Consider the following 13706-nt stretch of genomic DNA (forward strand, 5'->3'; position numbering starts at 1 on the left):
TGTGCACTCTTTTCCATAACTTGAGTATTGAGATTATAAAGTTCTTATCCTTAGCCCTGTGCCTGTCATTTGTTGAATGCTCAGTAAATATTTTTGTTTGTGTTTGGTTTGTGTGCTGTTAAAAATTATTATGGTTGGTTTAGAAAAGCTCCATGATAATAAAGCTCTCAATTTTTACTTCTTCAAATGTATTCTCATAACTGTGTACAAATCTGTAATTTAGTACTTGTTATATTACAATACTTACACTATGGTTATTTATGTCTAGGACATTTATTAGACTGTGAGCTTTTTGAGGGCAGAAACCATCTTATTTATATTTGTACTCTCAGTGCTTAACAGAGTTTCGCACTTAAGTGATAACCTCTCTTCCTTAGTCATGTCTGATTTATGGTTTTTTTTCTTTCTTTTTTTTTTTTTTCTTTCTTCAGGTTTGGCATAGAAATGGTGCCTCTAGTTCAAAATGAACAAGAGGTCTTGGATTTGGATGAGGAGCCTGATCTGTCTAGTCTCGAAGGATTCCATTGGGAAGGTGTTTCCCTTTCTCCTGGGTTGGCAAGGAAGCGAAGCCTTTCTGAGAGCAGTGTGATCATGGACAGGGCTCCTTCTGTGTATAGCTTCTTCAGTGAGGAAGGTACAGGCAAAGAAAATGAGCCCCAGCAGATTTTTTCACCTAGTAACGCACTGAGGGCTGCACAGAGTCAGACAACAACCATGGGCCTTAAGCAGGAAGTGACCCCTCTGGCTCTCTCCCTAAGAACAGGTGAAAGGGCTGAAAATGTTGCTACTCAAAGGCGACATAGTGTGCAATTATCCTCTGACCGTTCGATACCTTTGATGCATTTGGCAAAAGACCTGAACAGCCAGGAGAGTTCTACGCCACCTTCAGAGAATCAGAATACCCAGGAGAGTAATGGAGAAGGAAACTCTTTATCGTCAAATGCATCCTCAGCCCTTGCAATCTCCAGTTTGGCAGATGCAGCCACAGACAGTAGCTGTACTTCTGGTGCCGAACAAAACGACGGCCAGAGTGTTAGAAAGAAACGAAGAGCTACTGGAGTGAGTATGATTGCCCCTGCTTATTGTTGGACCCTTCATGTGCTGACCTGACTGTTTTAAGAAAGATATAACTTTAATTTTTTCTGGGTATCTGGGTTGTGTTTTTCCCTACTCTGGAATAGATTTGTGAGGCTTTTACTCTTCCTTTCATATTCTTATCCTACTGGTTCCTTTCACTGAGTGATTCTACTAAGTTAGATGTCAGTGAATATGAATGTACAGTACTAGGAAAATATGAAGTCATCTCTAAAACTAGTCTCCAAGGCAAGATTCTTTGTATCACCTGACTGAGGAGTAAGCCACGTCTTCATCTGTAACTATATCTATCTTCATGATGCATTCTGTACTGGCCCTGAAGAAAGGCACTCTAATGTTGCATTTGTAGGCCATGAATGCTTGTTAGACCGAGACAATTGGGCTTAACACTAGGGTAGTTTTAATACGATGAGAGTGCATCTGTGTGAACATGGTCTTACAAATATTTTTAGTCTCTGTTACTCAGTGTTTTGTACCTCAGTTACCCACCCTGGCCCTTTCAGAATCCATCTTCCACTGAAACCACTTCTCTTCTGGCATCTATGTCACTAACACTGCTTAACCCTTTCAGGAACCCTTTCTGAAAAGAAAGAGTTGCTGGCAGTGATGTAGTCTGGAATGTGGCACTCTGAGAAAATGGACTGTTTGCTTTAATACTGAGGCACTATAGCAGAGTACTTAAGGGCTTGGCTTGTAGACCTGAATTCAAATTCCAACTTTGCCCCTTTGAGTTAGACACTGTAGTGGATATTCTTGGACGAAAGTTTGTCCTATGACAAAGCTAATATCTGGGCGCTTGTCTGATAGACTGTTTAGCTTTTTGTTGTAAAAATTTTGTTGTGAAGATTTTCTAGTAAAGTAGAAACTATGTCACTGTGAAATCATATATGTGCGTTACTGGCTTGGTCCATACCTCTAACTATGCCATATTTTACCAAAGTGAAATGCTTGCCTAAGCCCCAGGGATTCACCACCTCTAGGATGCTAGGAAGGTACTGGACCTTAGATTCTGTTCTGGGTTTTTTTGTTTGTTTTTGTTTTGTTTTAAATCAAATACATTCAACTAATATTTGAGTTCATAATGTGTGCATGAGATTCCTACTATCTTGTTAGAGATAGCAATAATGTAGAACAGTATTAGAATTGATTCACTTTTTTTATTTCTTGGAGAATAGCTTTTCCACATTTAATATTACTCAGTTTTCTTTATCTTCTCAGGATGGATCTTCTCCTGAACTCCCAAGTCTTGAGAGAAAAAACAAAAGAAGGAAGATTAAAGGAAAGAAAGGTACAGTGCAAAATATTCTGTCAGAAACAAATTGTTTTTATAGCTTTTCAACTTTTTCACAACTTGACAAAGTATAGCTTGGGGATATCAAATACTGTTCACCCACTTAGTATTATTTTTTGACATTTTTGTTATCTTGCTTCAGGATGTAGAAAAGGTTGATTTTCTCCCATATCCAGTTGCAGCTATAGAAGAAACGTTTGATGCCACATAGACCCATAAGCTAACATTAATGTATATCTTGGACAAATTGAGTTCAGTATGAAGTCAGAAAGTCCCATTTGGGCCTTTTCAGTGATGAAGAGGAATATAGGCCATTTGCTAAGAATTTTGTGTCTCTTGATTATTTATCGCCATTTTTCTCAGTTTACATTTTTGAGGCATCTTTGTTGCTTCTCTTACTTGAGTTGAGAGAAGTTATTGGAATGGCTCCCTCACTGATAGGATTCTCTTATTCTTGCTTTCCACTGATTCTGAACCCTTTCAAATAAGAGGGCTGGTATGGGAAGTGATTGGATGAGCCTTGGATGGTTGGATGTTATGGATAAGTTGGGGGTAAAGGATGACCCCAATTTCTGGCTAAGGCATCTTTGGGGATGATGATATCGTTTATTAGAGCTAGAAAACTGCATGAGAGGAGCAGGTTGACGGTAGAGGAAGATGATGAGTTCCCTTTTGGGGGCCTTGAATTAAAGGATCTTAGAGACACCTAAGTAAAATCAAGGTGGTAGTTGGATGTGTGGGTCTGGAGTTTTAGGAAGAGGTCTTGACATACTGAATGGGAAGGAGACAGACCTAAAGATGACAGATATGCACACGTGGTAGGACATTTTATTTAAAATCACTTAAATGTACACTTCAAAGCTGTTTTTTCTTTAGGAAGATTTCTCTCATAAAGAGAGCTATTTTATGTTAACTAAGAGACTAGAAAAATATGCTTTGGGAAGAGAGTGCAAGCAGTTCACATCTGGGACCCAGTCTAAGCATCCTTGAACCTATGACATACCTCCATCTCACCAATTCTCACTTTTGGTTTAGCTCTGATATCAGGCTTGACCACATGATTTGTGAGATTTGATGAGTCTGCAGTGACCTATTGGAGAGGAAAAACAAAGGCTTATCCTAGAGAACTGAGGTAGTTCCACCTTCTGAGGGCTGTATTATTCAGAAGTCTGCAGTATTAAACTGAGCCTTATGGTTTCTTTTGGCAGAACGTTCTCAGGTTGACCAGCTGCTGAGTATTTCTTTAAGGGAGGAAGAACTAAGCAAATCATTGCAGTGCATGGATAACAACCTTCTGCAAGCCCGTACAGCTCTTCAGACAGCTTATGTTGAAGTTCAGAGGCTACTTATGCTCAAGCAGCAGGTAACAGCGGATGGAACATTTAATGAGAATAGATTATCTCTAAAGTTGGATTTCACAGTGCTTAACAGATTACTTTATTTTTAGATAACTATGGAGATGAGTGCACTGCGGACCCATAGAATACAGATTCTGCAGGGATTACAAGGTATTCGGAGAGAATCTGATGGATTGGATCCTCTGTAGCTTATTATTTCTTTGTTATCTATGCAGGGGAATTAAAGTAGTCGTGAAAAGGTCAAATGTTTTCCTCTCCTGTCTCCTTGTTTTCATCCTTCTATAGAAAGGCCTGTGAGGCTGTGCTCCCTGAAAATGCTTAGCAACAGAGGCAGTATGTTACAGGAAGAGCCTTGTGTTAGGAATCAAAAGACCTGGGTTCAAATCTTGGCTCTTCCATTAGTAACTATGTGACTTGGGATAAATCACTTAAAATTTGAAAAATTGGAATACTAACACCTGTTCTACCTGTGTGCTTGTTGGTTGTATGGATTTTATTTCATACATTTCGAAGAATGAGGGACTTTAAAGTTCTCCTGTAATCTTTAGAAATACAAACTGGCTCAGAAATGAGTGGCTTTTCAGAAAACATTTTTGCATTTGTATGTGCGTATGTTTCCCATTCTAGAAACATATGAACCTTCTGAGCGCCCTGACCAGGTTCCTTATAGCCTTTCGCGAGAACAAAGGAACAGTAGATCTCAAACATCTGCTGATGCCACGCTGCTGCCTACTCCCTTTTTCCCAGTATTTCTGGAGCCTCCATCTTCCCATGTGTCTCCATCATCCACCGGAGTCCCTCTCCAAGTAACCACATCTCCTACTTTCCAAGCCCATGGCAGTGTTCCTGCTCCAGACTCCTCAGTTCAGATTAAACAAGAACCCATGTCTCCTGAGCAAGACGAGAATGTGAACGCTGTGTCACAAGGCTCTGCTGGCAATGTGTCCAAGGAATTACCGCAAGTTAATAGTATGTAAACTTTTCTCTGGGTTAAGGGCAACCCCAGCAGAAGGTGTAGGGCAGTTTTAGGTCAGTGATGTAAAGTCATACCTGCCCATTAAAACTAAAGTTTTTACAATTAATTGTTCTTAATGTTTCCTCCATTTAGGAGGATTGTTTAAATATCAGTAACTTGTCCTCAGTTTTCTCTAATCTAGGATTACTAAATTGACTTTGTATTAACACCTAAAATGTTCCATTATGAGGATTGATGCTGCTTGTTTTTTTGTGAGAGAAATGGAGTTGAAGTTGTTCAGTCAATTTTCTAGATATGTCCTCTGAATTTCTCAGCACTTACCTTTCTTTGTCATTAAAGTGCAAGGTAGGATTAATATAAGCCTAAGAGGCAGGTGGCCATGATAAAAGGCAGTGGACACAGGTTTAGGATCATCATTAGGAACTTGAGTGGTTTTGAGAAATGGCCAAGGTTTTTACTCTTTGCATAAAATAACACTCACTTATTTACCATTGGAGAAGGACTTCTAAGCTATTTTAAACCTTATCTGAAGTTTGTGTAACCACGATGGTGCTATACTGAAAACTGAGTAAAAATAAACTGCCATTGTGTGACCTGAGCAAAAACAAAAAGTCTGAAGAGTTACCCTAGATTTTGCTACCTGTTGCAGTACTAATCTAGATATCTTTCTAGCTCAAATGTATATTATCTTTCGTCTTGAATTTTGTTGCTTTTGTGTGAATAGTATTTGGTATTTTTTTAAAAACTGGTAAATAAGTATTATAGTGACTTCTTAAGCTAGTATTTAAAAAAAGGTTTTTTTTAATGTTTATTTTTGAGAAAGAGAAAGAGAGCAAGCGGGGGAGGGGCAGAGAGAGAGAGGGAGACACAGAATCTGAAGCAGGCTCCAAGCTCTGAGCTGTCAGCACAGAGCCTGACCAGCCACGGGATCCATGACCTGAGCCGAAGTCAGATGCTCAACCAACTGAGCCACCTAGGTGCCCCTTAAGTTAATATTTTTAAAAATTGATTTTTATTAGATTTTTTTCTCTGCAAAATATTTCATGTTCACAGTAAAAAATTGGGAAGCGATTAAAATGTAGATATGTTGTTTTGTTATATATTATTTCAGTCTTTCTTCAATCGTAATTGTTTGTGTATTTGCACATAGAGTTTATAGAAAGGCAAAATCGGGACGCCTGGGTGGCTCAGTCGGTTAGGCGTCCGACTTCAACTCAGGTCTCTATCTCGCCGTCTGCGAGTTCGAGCCCCGCGTCGGGCTCTGGGCTGATGGCTCAGAGCCTGGAGCCTGCTTCCGATTCTGTGTCTCCCTCTCTCTCTGCCCCTCCCCTGTTCATGCTCTGTCTCTCTCTGTCTCAAAAATAAATAAACGTTAAAAAAATTAAAAAAAAAAAAAAAAAGGCAAAATCATAGTCTGTTATAACCTGGCTTTTTTCCACTTAATAGATAATGATCATTTTCCTGTGTCATAAAAGTAATTGTGTAAAATATTTTAATTTTACTACTTGAATAATACTTGAGAAATTGTGTAATCTGGGTAGATAGTAATTTATACAATCTCCTTTGAGTATTTAGTTTTTATCCTTTTTTCTTTAATATTGCATAGAACACTACATTGTATATGTCTTTGAGTATATCTTTGATTATTTCATCAATCTGAATTCCTTGACATGAAATAACTATGTCAAAGAAAATAGACTTTGTTAAGTCAACTGACTTTTTAACTACTCTTATGTAAACAAACTGGGTGATGTCTCAGGTAAAGTGGCATAGTGAAAACATCTAAGACATAAAGGTGAAAGCACTTCAGCTAAGTAGATATTTCAGTGTGTACCAAGAATAAAACATCATGTTAAACATGGGGACATTTCAAACAAGAAAGAAAAAAAAGAGATGGCTAGAAGGAGTCCCTGCCCATAAGGAGCTTTTGTAGGGTATAAGACATGTTATTTGTGAGATTTAATTCAAGGCAAAGAGAAATTTCTGCAGGCTATGGGAAGCCAAGGGATGAGAAACAGTTTTAACAGTCATAGTCTTGTTAGCATATGTCAAAAGGTTGTTTTTCAGTAGAGATTCGATCAGTGGTAAATAATGGCAGTTTATGATGATAAATCGCAGATACAGAAGAAGATGCAATATTTTTTTCTTCTTATTTCAGGAGAGAACAGTGACAGTTATCCAGTTTATCCAGTCATCCCTGCAGCATTATCTTTATCAGAGCTAACAGAAAGTTTCCATGAGCCTAGCCAAGAACTGAAGTTTTCCACGGAACAAGGAAATACCAGAAACAGAGATAATACTGCCTCTTCCCAACCAACTGGTCTTCCAAGCCTGAATAAAGAAGATGAGCCAATCAAAGGGAACAGTGGGTCTGAGGCCTGTACCAGTTCTTTTCCAAGATTGTCGTTTGCTTCCGAAACCCCCTTAGAGAAAGAGCCCCACTCTCCAGCTGACCAGCCCGAGCAGCAGGCAGAGTCTACTCTGACATCAGCTGAAACTCGGGGAAACAAGAAAAAGAAGAAACTTAGGAAGAAGAAAACTCTTCGGGCTGCTCATGTTCCTGAGAACAGTGACACCGAACAGGATGTATTTACTGCTAAACCTGTAAGGAAAGTAAAGACTGGAAAGTCAACCAAAGGGGGGAAAGTAACGACCTCCACCTGGGAAGACAGCAGGACTGGCCCAGAACAAGAGAGTGTCAGAGATGAGCCAGAGAGTGACTCATCTCTGGAAGTCCTAGAAATTCCTAATCCGCAGTTGGAAGTGGTGGCCATTGATTCTTCTGAATCCGGAGAAGAGAAACCAGACAGTCCATCTAAAAAGGATATTTGGAACTCCACAGAGCAAAATTCATTAGAAACTTCTCGTTCTGGTTGTGATGAAGTTAGCTCTACCAGTGAGATTGGCACTCGTTATAAAGATGGTATCCCTGTAAGGTAAGGAGGATGTTGTGCTGGTCCAGTCAGAACAACTTTCGCCATTATTCTTTCCTTAAACAATAGAACTTTTGGTTATGAATCAATTTTTTTTTTAAATTTTTTAATGTTTTATTTATTTTTGAGACAGAGAGAGACAGAGCATGAACGGGGGAGGGGCAGAGAGAGAGGGAGACACAGAATCTGAAGCAGGCTCCAGGCTCTGAGCTGTCAGCACAGAGCCCGACGCGGGGCTCGAACTCATGGACTGTGAGATCATGACCTGAGCCAAAGTCAGATGCTTAACTGACTGAGCCACCCAGGCGCCCCTATGAATCAATTTTTAAATGAATCAAATGTATAGAAAATCGGTAGAGATTATGGGTGTAGAAAAATCAAACCTTGGCAGTGGAGATTTTCTGCTTTCTCATTTGTGTTGTAAATATATACTATACTTATATTTCCTCTCATATAGAAATTTCAAATGGAAAAACTGATCTCTTTTGTCACTGCTGCGTGCCCAGTGTTTAGAACAATCCTTGAGTCAGGAAAATTTAAGTTATTGCTTGTCTTATTCACATCCGCTAAAAAGACTTTTGCTATTCTTTTGTAGTGTGGCGGAAACTCAGACTGTGATCTCCTCCATAAAAGGATCAAAGAACTCTTCAGGTATTTGGTTATTCAGTTTTATTTAGCCACAGAAAAAAAAGCTTTATAAATATTAGAGCCAGGCTTTAAATCTTATTAAGTATGCCTATAGATTAGGATAGGGTTGGGGGATTGTCACCAAGAATATTGTTTTGATCAGCAATTATGGTGTCCTGTAAATCCTGCCTTTTTATTTTCTTATTCCCATCTCTCCTATCTGTTCAACTAATGAGTTTTCATTGGCTCATGGGGCTTTTGCTTTGAGAAGGAATTGCTTGAAGAATAATGCCTTGTTCAACAAAATAACTGGCAGCAGAAGAGAGGATGTGGGGAGAGATTTGGTACTTCCAGGTATCACTCAAAAAATGAGTATCTGTCTTTTTTCCTCAGTGAGAGGCTTTCTCTCCCAGAGTCTCTTATTATGAAATCTTCATAACGAAGATCATTAATGGAAAATGTGGGGTTTTGCTAGAGGAAACAGGTTTTAAGGAGAATCCAAGGACCACTATATTATGTAATGGTTTTAATTTTTGAGTATCTTTTCAGACAAAAGCTGATACATCTCTGAAACACATTCTTGATTTCCAGAAATATCTTCAGAGCCAGGAGATGATGATGAGCCCACAGAAGGGAGCTTTGAGGGGCACCAAGCCGCAGTGAATGCAATTCAGATATTTGGGAATTTACTATACACCTGTTCGGCAGATAAAACTGTTCGAGTTTATAATCTGGTGGTGAGTTGATATATCAATTTGAATGTTTTTTGGTTTTTTGCAGGTTTTAGGAACTCTGATTCACACTCTCTTAAACAATAGGGGTATCTGTTTGTTGTCCAGAGATGTGTAGACTAACTGTAGATAAAGTTGATGCAGTGGCTCAGCAGGGTCCCTGGGGACTTAGCTTCTTTTTGTCTGTCCACACTGCTTTCTCTGGTATCACCTCTTCCTAACGCTAGTTCTCCTCCTGCTCATAGACCGATGTCAGATGCCGCTGGGGTTTCTTTTTTCTCCCGTTACCAAAAGGGTCCTGTGCTTTACTCTGAACAACCACTTGGCAAAGGGAGATGAGATAACAGAAGGCTGGGCCAGTCAGGTCCTGGTCCTGGAGGTGGTGATGAGGTCAGTCGGATCGCTGCGACATAATAGAGAGGATAGAATGAAAATACTGGGGAGGTACTAGAGGAGGCATTTTTCCTCACAGTTGATTAATTGTCCCAAGTGATTAGGAGAGCAACAGTGTTCTAGGACCCATCACTGATAATCTGATGCTCGTTACTCTCTGTTTTCATAGAATGAACTCTTGAGTTTTAAATTTGGTATACATCAGATTAATTTTATCAATAATGATCTTTTTTTTTTTTTTTTTTTTTTTTTTTTTTTTTAATTTATTTCTGGGACAGAGAGAGACAGAGCATGAACGGGGGAGGGGCAGAGAGAGAGGGAGACACAGAATCGGAAACAGGCTCCAGGCTCCGAGCCATCAGCCCAGAGCCTGACGCGGGGCTCGAACTCACGGACCGCGAGATCGTGACCTGGCTGAAGTCGGACGCTTAACCGACTGCGCCACCCAGGCGCCCCAATAATGATCTTTAAGAAACTTTAAGAGCACTATGTTGTCTGAATAAATACCATGAAAGTATTTGAAATTACTGAAGTCCTTGAAAGTCCAAAGGTTAGATGATGGACCATGAAAATGTGTCCTAGGCAACAGGTGTCTAGGTTCCAATAGCCTAGTGATGTGAAGGGGCAAGAAGGATGTCTGAAGGAAGGAAGCAGTGGTGCCAGGAAGTATGAGTGTAAGATTTGGGAGATTGACTCTAACTCTAAATCGCAAGATAAATGTGTGTGTGTGTGTGTGTGTGTGTGTGTATTTTAAGTAGATCTGAATATGTGCACAAAGATAATATCTAGGATGTTCCTGTGTGAAACCACCCCTGGTGGCCCCACTAGGGGCCTGACACATCTCTGAATGTTGTGGAACATTCTCTCACAAGTTACCAAGGAAATGAAGGAACTCATCTGGGAAATTAGCTACAGTTTGGATTTGTCAGATCTTTGGCCCCTATGTTGGAGAGCCTTGCTCCAGGCATTAATTAAAATTCTGATCTATCTTACAGCAAACTGCCTTAAGAATTTTGGGTAGGGCTCAGCTAACAGAGTTGTGGGTACTTAGTCCATGTGACAGCTGGGCATTTAGTAAACACATATTTACTGAGCACCTTTTGTGTAATAACAGGCACTAACCTAAGCACTGAGGATGCAGCAGAGAACTAATATGTTTTAACATTTTTGTTATTGCTAAGGAAATGTGTTACCTAATCCTTGTGTATCCACAAGTAATAATCTGATATGCGCTTGACTTTAGAGTCGGAAGTGCATTGGGGTCTTTGAGGGGCATGCCTCCAAAGTGAACTGCCTCCTGGTTACCCAAACCTCTGGCAAGAATGCTGCCCTTTACACTGGTTCCAGTGACCACACCATTCGCTGCTATAATGTTAAGGTAAGTGGGTCCAGACAAATCAAAAGTGATATTAAACTGCTTTGACTGCGTTTACTGTGTAGAGTGGAGACACTGAAACAGATGCTTCATTCTGCCCACTCTCTGTTTTACGCTTCCAAACCATTTTTAGTACAGGCACGCCTCAGAGATTGCGGGCTGGGTTCCAGACCCCTGCAGTAAGGAGAGTATCACAATAAAATGATCAAATGAATTGTTTGGTTTCCTAGTGGATATGAAAGATATGTTGATGCTATACTGTAGCCTACTAAGCATGCAGTGGTGCTAAATCTAAAAAAGAAAAAAAAAAGTATGTACCTTAAATTAAAAATACCTTTTTTTTTCACTCCTCCACAGAGAGAGAATAAAAGAAAAAAAAAACATAAAAATACTTTATTACTAAACAAATGCTAGCCATCATCTGAGTTTTCATCAAGCTGTAATCTTTTTGCCCACTTCTTAGTGTCCTTTGAAGAATTTCTACATTACAAATTAGGAACATGAGTAACATTAGAATTTAGATTTGTTTATAGCCTGAGGTTCTTTGGCCACATATTTCAAAGGAAAAAGAATCTAAGATAATTTTGTACAAAACAGAGGTCGCTGCATTTCCTTCCTCATAAAGATCATGTCACACACTGCTTGGAAAAGGATTGTTGTCACCCTTTATTTGCTGTGAACCCCTGCTGATTAGGTGTTGTGTGCTTTATTAGACGCGAGAGTGTGTGGAGCAGCTACAGCTGGAAGACCGGGTCCTCTGCCTCCATAGTAGATGGCGAACCCTCTATGCAGGACTGGCAAATGGCACCGTGGTCACCTTTAACATAAAGGTTAGTGTTTGAGGGGAGAAGGCTGAATTCCCATGCCACTTGAAAGTAGTGTGAGAATGTGTGGAAAGAAGTAGAAGGCAGACATTTTCCTGTTGTCTTGTGTGAGAAGATGACAGAATTAACTGCTGCTCAAAAACTGCTATTTTCTGGTATAAGTGAAACAAGATCCTGCATTCTGTCTGCTCAGGCTCAAATGTGCCAGGCCCAAAAGGTAACTCTACTAAATTAAACCAAGCCTGATGATTTGGGTCCAAATTATGAGTCATAGGTTAAACTAGTCTATCTCATTTTAAGAATGACACCATGAAAAATGAGCTTAAATTCTTTTGAGTATGACATTGATGTGGTTTGGAACCGATTGAGAGTTTCATGAGGATAGCCTGTTCTGTAATGTGAACTAAGTCATAGGTTTGTCTGTAAGCCCGTATGGCTTCATTCTTTCCTAACCCAAAGAGAAATTCATTTGTTGAATGAACCTATATTGAACATCTGTTGTTATGTTCTAGACCTTAGGATGATGCCTAGGAAATGAGGAAAGACCAGTTCTTGCTGGCCCTATATGCTTTGTTAATGTAGATGGACTTCCGTCTTGTAGACTTTAAAGTATAAGAAGCATGATTGAATTTGTATTTTAGAGAAAGTCACTCTGGAGTTGATGAGATAGGAAAATACTGGTCCTAGTAGAGACAGGGAGCTCATTTAGGAGGCTTTGTAGTAGAAGGTGACATGAAAGGTTAGACTAAGGATGAAGAGAAGAGAATGGATGAAAGATAATAGAGGTAGAGTTGATGGGTTTGGTTGCTAATGAGTTGTAGTGCCATATCCCAAGTCATTTGGTCATCTTTTAACAGCACATTAGAATGTTTGCTATGTTATGCCCAATTATAATATTATTCATATGTGTAGTGAATACCTACCAACTCTCCTTCCACATGTGAGCTGGAACCACTACTTCTTTTTTTAATTGTTTTTTTAATGTTTATTTATTTTTGAGACAATGTGAGAGACAGAGTGTAAGCAGCAGAGGGGCAGACAGAAGGAGACACAGAATCTGAAGCGGGTTCCAGGCTCTGAGCTGTCAGCCCAGAGTTCGATGCGGGGCTCGAACTCATGAACCATGAGATCATGACCTGAGCTGAAGTCAGATGCTTAACCGACTGAGCCACTTAGGCGCCCCTGGAACCACTGCTTCTAAGGGATACAATAAAGTACATCATGCCTTCTACTGTTAAGAAGCTTAGGGGCGCCTGGGTGGCTCAGTCGGGTAAGTGTCCGACTTCGGCTCAATTCATGATCTCGCAGTCCGTGAGTTCGAGCCCAGTGTCGGGCTCTGTGCTGACAGCTCAGAGCCTGGAGCCTGCTTTGGATTCTGTGTCTCCCTTCTCTCTCTGCCCCTCCCCCACTTATGCTCTGTCTCACTTTGTCTCTTAAAAATAAATAAGTTTAAAAAAAAAATTTTTTTTTAAAAGAAGCTTAAAATCAAGTTAGAAGAATCTAGCACATAGGTAATCAAGTACCAAGTTATGAAGAGATCACAGAAGGGTAATTAGTGAAGGTTGTTACATTCCAGATGTGAAGTGTTAACAGCCTACATTAGATTTGGTTAGGGCAAAAGAAATGAAGAAGAAAGAATAAATTTAAAATATTTTAAAGGATAAAACTTGATAATTCTCTAATTCTCTTTTGTGAGAGTAATGTCATCAAAGGTAGACAAAAGTCAGGAACAGGACTTTTGAGGCAGGATGAAGACAAGAAATTGAAATGTAAATGGTTGAAAAGCCACAGAGAAGGTGGATTTGGAAACAGAGATTTGAGAATCTCTGCAGACATCGGAATTTTGAAGCCTCGTGAGCACTGAGCCCTTGTTGGTTTGTCCATACACCTGAATGCAGTGCTTCTGAGGTCTTAACAGAAAGCCAGGGCTGTTTACTAGAGCCTGTCCACCAGTGGTCTCTAAACTCCCATCAGGCTGTTTCCCCAGCACCTATGATGGCTGGAGTCATTGCTTAGCCCTGGAGGCTACCAGCTGCTCTTTTGTGAAGTTTTTACGAGTTTCACCCTTTGCATGTGCCTGATGTTCCTTTTTAGAGATTTTGG

The 13706-nt window shown here is 39.9% G+C and overlaps 1 protein-coding gene across 7 annotated transcripts in view; it reads left to right on the forward strand.

Moving 5' to 3' along the window:
- The window catches only part of ZNF106 (zinc finger protein 106), a 59695-nt gene that overhangs the window by 34801 nt on the left and 11188 nt on the right, over positions 1-13706 (forward strand). For 4 of the 7 annotated variants that reach the window (XM_019442443.2, XM_019442449.2, XM_053889153.1 and 1 more), the window contains 10 exons: positions 432-1059; positions 2314-2383; positions 3595-3749; positions 3834-3894; positions 4372-4713; positions 6879-7656; positions 8249-8304; positions 8872-9017; positions 10648-10782; positions 11493-11609. In XM_019442443.2, coding sequence (XP_019297988.1) covers positions 432-1059; positions 2314-2383; positions 3595-3749; positions 3834-3894; positions 4372-4713; positions 6879-7656; positions 8249-8304; positions 8872-9017; positions 10648-10782; positions 11493-11609 — 2488 coding nt within the window. The remainder of the gene's footprint in view (positions 1-431; positions 1060-2313; positions 2384-3594; positions 3750-3833; positions 3895-4371; positions 4714-6878; positions 7657-8248; positions 8305-8871; positions 9018-10647; positions 10783-11492; positions 11610-13706) is intronic. The other 3 variants (XM_019442445.2, XM_019442447.2, XM_019442448.2) reach the window with 3 other exon arrangements.

Source organism: Panthera pardus, unplaced genomic scaffold (genome assembly GCF_024362965.1).
Source record: "Panthera pardus isolate Hobbes unplaced genomic scaffold, ASM2436296v1 HiC_scaffold_24, whole genome shotgun sequence".
NCBI lineage: Eukaryota > Metazoa > Chordata > Mammalia > Carnivora > Felidae > Panthera > Panthera pardus.